General features: G+C 38.5%; 1 protein-coding gene across 2 annotated transcripts in view; it reads right to left on the bottom strand.

The window, feature by feature from the left end:
* Positions 1-2,182: 2,182 nt before the first annotated feature.
* Positions 2,183-10,095, bottom strand: part of LOC101863670 (translocation protein SEC63 homolog) — a 29,636-nt gene continuing 21,723 nt past the window's right edge. For both annotated transcript variants that reach the window (XM_035969785.1, XM_005098451.3), the window contains exons 17-19: positions 9,546-9,644; positions 7,807-7,914; positions 2,183-5,946 (exon numbers count right to left, since the gene is read on the bottom strand). In XM_035969785.1, the coding sequence (XP_035825678.1) occupies positions 5,803-5,946; positions 7,807-7,914; positions 9,546-9,644 (351 nt within the window). In that variant the 3' untranslated portion in view covers positions 2,183-5,802. The remainder of the gene's footprint in view (positions 5,947-7,806; positions 7,915-9,545; positions 9,645-10,095) is intronic.

Here is a 10,095-nt window from a genome sequence, read left to right as displayed (position 1 = left end):
AAGAGAAGAACATCAACACAATAATTGTCATTTAATGCTGGGAAAAAGTAAGACAAACAGAAACAACAGAGGGAACGTACAGAAATAGGACCTGCTTGAGGCACCCTCCAACCACCTGCTCCCAATTTCTAAAATAGTTAAGCATGGGCATGAAAAGACTTGGGTTTTCATTAAAAATAAATCCCTTAACGAAGTGCACTCCATGATGCTGTCAGAAAAACCAAGCCTACGACGGAGATCAACACAAATGCACCACTTTCTCTTCTCCTCACACAAAAAAAACAATAACAATAACAGTCACAAAGACAGTAAGATCACAATATCATTTTAGCAAAAAGTACAGACATAATCTGATAAAATCCTCATAAAAATTCATCAAAGGCTGCTGGCAGTTTGCAGATGTAACATTATACCCATACAGAAACGCGCGTTCACTTTCAGTCACTCCACAGATCAGTTCATTACAGTTCATGACAAGCACAATATTGAGGGAGGGTTCACTCTTAATAATTGCAAATGCTTTGCACTCTCATCAACTCAATATAAATCATCTGAGAGGTGGGGCTGTTTCAACCCTACCAATCAAGGCTAACCCTGACTGAGAAGACAAATTATCCCCACAGGCATATGCTATACTACAAGTATAAGAAACTTCCTCAAAGCAGGAATTGAACTCAGATCTTCTGCCTGCAACAATGAAGATCCTAACTATGACATCACAAACGCCAGTTTGAGTATCCAGGGGAGAAAATATAAAAGCTTACAAAACCTTGGCGGTGAGACGAAGCAGCTTCTGTCCTCATGACAAGCACCCCAAAATGTGAGAGTCCGTAAATATAATGTTACAATGCTTCATAGAAACCAGTACCCTAAAATATGCAAGTCAGCAAAAAGTAATAAGGTTACATTTCTACACCCGCACATACACACCAACATTGTCAAATTTTAAATCGTCTGTCAGTCAAATTACATACAAAATAAACAACAGTAATTCAGTCTTCAGCTCTCACCAGAGTTTGCCTTGCATTAAGTTATTTCATAATGAACCTGAACTCTGAGGTAAAATAATATCTCTGTCAAACATTTTACACTTCTTCATTCAAACAAATAAACTATTGAAGCTGCAAAAGGCCCTTTAAAAAATCATGAAATCGGTGTCGCGAAAGCCTCAACAACAGAAATCTTTCACTGAGGCATTTATAAATGTACAACCTTTCTTTACATTTTTTCCCCTTCATCAAACAAAGACACCAACGCCAGCATAAGACAGTAAGTGATAGTTATGATTTTCTTTCTATACCTCACTCCATTCAACCATGCCATTTAGCATATTTAAGGGCAACACTGAGACTATCTTAACAACAATCATAAGAGATATTTTTCTTGTATCCATAGAACTAGACCCTGTTACTAAATGCATTCATATAATGATGGCATAAATTTCTGCCCGACTCTTGACTTAACAGAACAAAAGAAACAGTGAGAGGGAGAGAAAGAAGAAGAGAGTCCAAGAGAGAGAGTCCAAGAGAGAGAGAGAGAGAGAGAGAGAGAGAGAGAGAGAGAAGGAAAGAGTCAGAGAGAGAGAGAGAGAGAGAGGGGGGGGAGAGAAAAAGAATTAGAAAACAACAAATTTGTCTTATACTTGTGGGAAAATATGCTTTACAATGACTTATTATCATCTTCAAGCATGACATAACATTACAAAGACAAGTGGAATTGCACTTAGAGCTGTGTAGATTTATTGTGACTCTTTGTCAACACACCAACTGCTCATCTTCTCATCAAACTTGCCTGAGTCACTTCACTCGGAAGCCTCATCTCTCCCAATAAACAGTACATCTCACACTTTGCTAGAAATGCTTTCACTCATCACATGTATATTTGAGGAGTCCACTGAAAAAAACGGCATAGTCACAAACTGGAAATTGTGAGGGTGTCAATTTTAAAAGCTTGTGGACTCATATTTATTGTTTCATTGCTGGGTTATTTTATATGTTTGTTGGATGGAAAACCTAACAACAATAATCAACCAACAGCTGAACAGAAATACAGCTATGAGTCAACAAGTGTTCAAAATTGATACCCTCACGATTTTCAGTTTGTGACTATGCCCATTTTTTTCAGTGGACTCCTCATTTATTAAAACATCAGTCACAGAACTTCATAATGAGACATTTTTAAAAGTCTAACATCTTACCTGAAATGCCTGCTTAGATTTGAACAAGGATAGAGAAACAATTATCTCCTAAAAGCAGAAAATTTTGATTTTTTTTTTTTTTTGGTCTTTTAACGGAGTTCAAGACTGACAATTTAAAAAAACGAAATCATAACAAAGGTCATAAGAAAGAAGGAAACAATAAACTGCACAATGAAACCAATCCCATGACAAATGAAAGGCGACAATCAGAATAAATAAGTATATAAAGAACATACACAAGTACAACCTTAATATTTTCTTTGTAGCGGGTACTCACTCGCGACCTCTGGCAGACATATACTCTTATCAGCTAGCACAAACTTATTTCACAAACTCATTTCTTCACAAACTAATTTTACAATTTCATATCCCCCCCTAGGAACGGACACAACTGACTGTTATTCCAGAGTTGCGTTGTAACTTTCAAGAGCTGCTTCCAAAAACAGTACATGTATTTTTTTTAAAAGCAAAAGAGTTCCATGACAAAAACCACCACACAAAAAAACTCCTGAGCCTGACTATCACTGTAATTTCACATGTTCTATTCTTCTATCAACCCAAGTTACATTCTTTAAGAGGCAGGCTGCTTTAATCCAGCCAGCCAGAGCCAACTCATGTTGAAAGGGAAACTACATCCCAGCAGACAGAAGGACATAATCAGTTGTTTTTTTTAATCTTCCCTACACGGGAGTCAAACTCAGGCCTTTTCCATGCGTCAACAAAGAGCCGTACCATTACGTCAAAAATGCCCGTGCTAGCAGATCCTCTGCAAAATAGTTCCCTCTCCTCTGCCCCACCCCACACCCGTTCGCACTTTACTGAAAATGAAAAGTCAGGAATTTTTCCAAGCCGCTGTAGTGGGATCGTATTCGATTCACCTATCTATGATGGCATTAGTTAGCACCAGTTTCCTCACTGCTCTTAGCTCTTTCATTTGCTTCTCCCTTTCAAAACTCATCCTTTAGTAATAACATCTTTCACACAAAGGGCATGCGTAATTACCGGCAGACAAAAGACCATTACACAACAAATACAAATTATATATCAAAACTCTGTTCTGAAGACTTATGAATTGTACATCTCAAACAACGAGCCTTCAATAGCAAAACTAGATAAAATAAACAGACCCTCTAGAGACTTATGGCCAGTTTTAACCTTCCAGATCACTGCTGTGAAAAAACTGAACTTGAGGAAAGGTATCTAAACAGGAATGGACATTGACAAGTATATCCAAAAAATAAATCTCGAAGTCAGAAGACTTTTGTTAACCTGTTACAGACATCAGAAATATTTTAGAGATCCAATGCGACTACATACGTTGCTTCAAAATACCCAAGTCATCTCCAAGATAAAACTCGGCCTTGCAGCAGGTCTTGTCAAAGACAGGAAAAACAATGAAAGCTGGACAAAAACGACTTCCTAAATGCCCCTTTTGTTTCATAAATGCTAAACCTTCTCATGAACTAGACAACAATAACACTGACAATCTCATCATTAGCGGCTCTGCATTTTTCCCCCAATCTGGAGACAAAGACATTTTTTGTTCCTTTCAACTGTTAAAATGTTGGTGTGGCATCTGCTGAGATGTATTTACGAGACTCACACAGCTCCTCTGTTTATATATAAATACAGTTGGGCACAGATAACACGAACACTCAAAACTCAAAATCACAGATAGCTCGTACAAAATGGCATTCCCAGACAGAAACACTATGTTTTCTTTGCACAGACGACTCTTTTCTCAAACATCCATCCATAAGGATTTGTCGTACAGCTTGTCTCGAAAAATCCGATCAAGTTTTTCCTCACAACTGTCCAAAATTCAACTGGAAAACAAAATGTCCATCATCATCGAGAGCAACAGGCTACAGGAGCCCACCAGGCTCCCCCCCCCCCCCCCCCCCCCCCCCAGTGTGATACATATACACTGCTGGAATCGAGAACCATCATTGCATTTCACCTGAAGAAGAACTTCTTTGAATCTAATTTATCTAGTAAAGTGAGGGGGAGTATTAGGTGATGGTGACGTGATCAAAAACAGACAGTGTGGCGTTGCATTGTGCCATGTGGAGATGGCATCACTTAAAAAGTTGAATGCAGGAAATTCCCAAAATTAAATCTGAAATAGTGATTTATTTTCTGACTATTGTACCATCAGTTACTCCCCTTGATTTTCTTCAATTGTCTCTCCAAATTTCTCCTTCATGCAATTTATCAGAATTGTGAAAGTATCAAACACATTTCTCAATCCCTGACATGTCTGAGTAATCTAGGCCCAACCGTATATATATTTAATTGTACTGCAATCGTATATAAATGTTTTAAGCCCCTATCAACTCAATTTGGATCACATAGGCAGGTTGCTCCCACCCTGCTTGTCAGGGCTAATCTGGGTTGTGAGGAATATAATACCCCAGTAGCCGGACAAAGACACGAGATTTTTAAAAAACTTCCGCACTTAGGAATCAAACTCATGACTTTCGTATGCAGCTGCAAAAAGCCTCAACAATACACCACAGACGATGGTTCCAACACAGCCCATCCAAAGTTGCAGGGACAGGAGAATCTAGAACAATCTTTGCTACGGTAAACAAAAAGACAAAAAGGTAATTAAAAAAGCTTTTTTTCATTGTGGCACAGGCAACCCTTCCAGTCTCTTCCAAATTGCAGAAAATACATGAAATATAATTTATCAAAGCATGCATACTGAAGACAAAAAAAATTAGCATTAAATACTGAAAAAAAAAGTATGAATCTTTATTAAATGAAAGAACGTTTTACCAATATTGAAGTACTTCATATAGATTGAAAGGGCATGCAAACTTCACCACTCCCAAAATCACATTTGATGCGAAAAGGATCTAGTTAAGATTTCAGAAAAGAACAAAATATCAAATCTCAAACACTAAAGCAAGAGAGAGCAGCAATTTCTTGTGCTAGCCTTCGGTCAGCCAGCATAAATTCAGTGTATTTTATTCACTAAAGTACCTTCTCCTTTACCTATAGATATAAAGTTTAACTCTTCTCATTTCAAAGAGTCAAAGTCGTCGCAATGGTACTGATAAAGTACATCAATGGTAGATGAAAACATATCCCCCTTGCTTGACTTCAACAACCGAAGTAAAGTGAAAGGTTAAAAAAAACACCCTGTACTACTCTCCTCATTTCATTTCATCATACAAATGAGAGACTCTCAATACTCTAAATATTACAAGTTCTGATTTTCAAATTTTTCAAAAGAAGGAAAAAAGAAAAAAGAAAAAAATGAAAAACATTGCTGTCTGCAACTTCAAATCTGAAACAACTTACAATGAATGACATTTGGCTCAGTGTTGAAAACTCTTTGTCTTACCACTTTGCTTCCTGCTTTGTATTTCTCGCAATGTACACACAGGTGATATGAGTCACCTATAAGAAAGTAAAATGTTAACAGCCACTGTAGGTCATTCATAAGTTGATTATCTATACCAGTCTCGTAACAGAATTATCATCTATTACTGCAAATAAATCATTTCTGGTCGAAATTTCAGTTACATGACCCGATGGAATGATATCTTCTTTGAAAAAAATGTTGATATCAAACGCCGCAAGAAATAGTTGTTACATCACTCTGAGCCATCGTCTTCAGAACTGTAGTCTGAGTCATCATCTTCCGTCTCATCCTCATTATCCTTGTCCTTCTCATCCTCGTCCTCTGAGATGTCCCACTGCGGATGGTCCTCTATCACCTTAGCCTCCTTTACATCAAGCTGTGAAAAGTAATAATAATATATGACATTTATATTGTGCTTAACCTCGATTACAGAACACAGGCTCTGAACGCTTTACAAACACAGGTAGAAACACATAAACAGTACATAGTGCTCTGATTAGAAATCTTGATCTATATCTATAAGACAGTACAGTCGAAGCTGCCAAAACCAAAACCTGTCCAAGATGGAAATTGTCATACTAAAATCTCCCTGCTCTCCCTCATGATCTCCTTCTTCTCGATTACATCACACTTTAAGTCACTACATGGACTTTGTTACTGTTTACAGATTTAGGAAATATTTTATAGTCTGTGAGATATTGCCATCTAAAAAAGGTCAGCAACATCCACCAAAACGTGGCTCATTTTTTAGTGTGGGTCAAGAAAGCAACCTTTGCCCTTGTAATAATCCGATTCTTATTTTTTTTAATGGCCAGGGGTCACTTATAAAGTATAGTCTATTCTTATTTGATGTGTGTTTACATTATATAGCAGTAGAAATTTCCATCCTGACACTGTCCGGTTCAGGGTCCAGCGCAGAAGTGCACAACCCGACCATCTCTGGCTCGGGGCTGAGCGAGTTAACAGGGTTGGCCATGTTCCCTGTCTCAGGGCCCTGTGTGTCTTGCAGTGCTGAAGGATGTGATCCACAGTTTGGTCTGCCTCTCCACACTGGCATTTTGGTGATTGTATTAGTTTAAAACATCTGTACATGTGTTGTCTCAGTCTTGTGTGTTGTAATCTAAGTCTGAAGATAATTGCTTGTTCTTGACGGGACAGCTCATGGTAGCCTGTCTGGTGTCTGTGGTGCTTTAAATAGTGTATTCATAAGAATTTTTTTCTGTGTAGTTGATGCTGTTGCCTGGTGGCTCTTTCTGTGCGCCTAGTGTAGCCATCCTGTTTGCCTGTTCTTTTCCTGACACACCACAGTGTGATAGGATCCACTACAGCATGATCCTTAGGCATGGGATGCCCCCAATTACTTCTCCTAGCCTTGGAAGTTTGCTGGTAGTGATTGCCTGCAGTACAGGCATGGCATCTGTTAGGAATACTACTTGGCTTTGGGGGTCTACCACATCCTTGATGATACCCTCATGAATAAATTCATTTAAAATACACCTGTCTTTGACAGAAACCTGCTCAACCCGGAAACGAAAATAGAAATCCTTTCGTTCTGGGGGATTTTGATCTGTCAAAGACAGGAAATGCTTTGCTCGCCCAGCCTTGATTCGAACCAAAACTCCCACATTGTGATTGAAGTGCTCAATAAATACACAATATTTCGTCTACCATTGAGTGTGACGTTTTCAGAGCCAAAACGTGATGAAAGTTGTTGGAACTTTGAGATGGTTTTCAGATATCAAAATATTTTTCCTGTGGTGAGCAATATTATCAAAGATCAATTCTGCTTTTCCCTATTCTTCATATCACATGAACAATGCCAAGATTGTTGATAGGATTGTTTAACCCTATCCGTACGTCGTGTTTTACTATCGTATCCATACAACGTGGGGAACTCTGTGTCACCACTTTCAAAGAGGAAATTTACTGGTTAATACGATCCATATGCTTTGCACCACAGTCTGTCAAAAGGATTTTTTGAGAAATAATGAAAGTTTCAAAGAGATCTTCAGACTAGAAGTATTCTAAAATGTGAACAAAACAACCCCCGAGGGGTACAAAATGACCCCAGGACGTACGGATAGGGTTAAAGTCAGGTAAAAAAAAAGACTAATACATGCTATATGAAGTTTCAGCATAATGCCATTTTCATAGTTCTTGGAGGAAACTGGTATCCTGCAAAAATGAGACAAATTCCAGAATTGATTTTCTCTTTCACCAATATAGCCCTTCTCACCTTTATCGTCTGAGACTGGTCGAAGTCGCCATAGTAAGAATCTGACCTGAGCACCACGGTAAACTGAAAATGTCCCGGTTTGTCAGGAGCCGAGAACTTCAGTTGCACCTGGGGAAGGTAGGTTTTTTTTAGTTTTAGTAAGAGTTTTACCGCACTTGCAACACAATCAGGTCATTAGAGATGTTACAAAAGAGTAACAAACAACAAAATGAAAGATGAGAGATAAGGACGATGGATGTTTGATAGGAAAGAAGAGGCAAACCACACCAGAGCACCCGCCAACCACCCACAAGGGAGGGGGTGAGTGAGTCAACAATAGGCTTGTTCAAACTGACCACAAAGGGAAGCTTATATAACCAAATTGTGTTCGATATCACCTTATACATATGAAGAAGCCTAGCTTTTATTTCATTTACTTATCCATGATTGAACAGAAAATGTGCGATTGACAGAACATATTAGGATAAAAATTCAATGTAAGTAAAGAGAACCATATTAATACAACAATGATCATATAAAGCATAGAAAGAAACAAAACAGATAAGCAGAAACAACAGTAGAAAGAAAAGAAGAACCTACCACTGACATTCTCCAACCACCCGTAGATAACAACTTCATTTATTCAAGTACGAGTATTACCGCATTTGCAACACAGTGAGGTCATATAAGCGCCAAAGATTAGAGGCGCTACTAGACGGTAACAAACAAATAAAAGGAGGAGGATCGGATACAGGAAAAAACCATAGATGTTCGATCGGAGAGAAGAGACAAACCACATCAGAGCACCCACCAAGCATCCAGATAACAATTTAGGGAATAAAATAACACACAATTGTAATTTAAGTCCGCTAAAAAATTTGTGTTCTCCCCTCAAGGCACTGTTTGTAACAGCAGCTGGTCATATGACATCTCTTTCCTGCCTTGTGTGGGGATGAAATGAGAGCTGACAGTTTTAAAGGCAGGGTAGTTGGTTCTTCGCCAGAGTTTTCGGGTACAAGGGGGCATTTTAATTACGACAATAATAAATGTTTGCTCAGTTATTTCCACCTCATTCTACCATGCTCACGAACCAGGAAAATAGCTGGATGTTATCTCTTTGAAAACTGAGCTCCTGAACCTACCATGACCCGAACACCTGACCGACTATCCAGGATGCTGGCAGCAGGGACTGATTAAACACTTCACAAACTGTTTCATTCACACTTCTTTCCTTCAAATTTCACAACACATGCTCGCGATTACTTCCTACCTCAACCCTGCACTAAATAGCTTCTTTTATTCTAACTGAATAGAAAGAAAACTGCACAGACAGGAAGGGGTGTTGCTGATCCCTCTATAGCGAAATCTCGGAGCACACGGAAATTAGAGGTTCCGCTACAGCAGGATTTCAGGTTCAAAGGGTTAAAGGTAAGAAATCTTGACTGCATTGAAGTCTGAAAAACCAACAATCTAGCCACACAAAAAACCTCCCATAACTATAAAATTAACAAGATTGAACCCACCGATATCTGACCTGCTGGAGAGTCATCGATTTAACTGATCTTGAACTTTGGTCTAAACACGCTTGCAATCATCCAATTTTAGGCTTTGAGACAATTGAAGTCAATCCCTCTTATCCTCATAACCCCCCCCCCTCTCTCCACACGGCACGCATGCCCGCACACACGCAAGCACAGAGAAATTAGAGATGGCGCAAGCACACGCACCCACATGCACAAACACAACAGACAAACAATTACCTCTTCATCTGTTTTCAAACTGCACACATGAACGGGAGCTGTGATGAGCAAGTGATGCTTGCGATCTGCAACGTACACCCACCACCCCTCTTGCTTTTCCTGTGAAAGATATTTTTTAAACATATTGAATATAGTACTGCTAACACTCTTTACTTTACAACTTTTTTTCTAAATATCTCGCACAAAATTTGTACTAGAATGTTATCATTTGGAATAAATATAATTCATTCAAAAGGAATTTGTTTGACATACACTTCACAAAGAAGAAGCTTGTTTTTGAAAACGGAAAAGGCTTTTATAAAAACCACCTAAAAACGCAAAACGCACCAATTTAAAAGATCTTGTAAGAGAAGTCATAAAATGATTGGTTTTATTTTTCCCTTTCCTTTTATTTTAAAAATCTAAATTTTCTGTCCCTGTAACCTTTAAACAATATTTCTTTTCTCCTACAGAGTTTTAAAATTCTGGAATTCCGAGAACCAATGTTCTATATGTCCTCCTTTGGACTCAACACATTTTAAAGCGTCGTTCGTAATGTTCAGAGTGGCCA

The sequence above is a fragment of the Aplysia californica genome, unplaced genomic scaffold (assembly GCF_000002075.1).
Source record: "Aplysia californica isolate F4 #8 unplaced genomic scaffold, AplCal3.0 scaffold00183, whole genome shotgun sequence".
Lineage (NCBI taxonomy): Eukaryota > Metazoa > Mollusca > Gastropoda > Aplysiida > Aplysiidae > Aplysia > Aplysia californica.
This window is presented reverse-complemented; position numbering and strand designations above follow the sequence as displayed.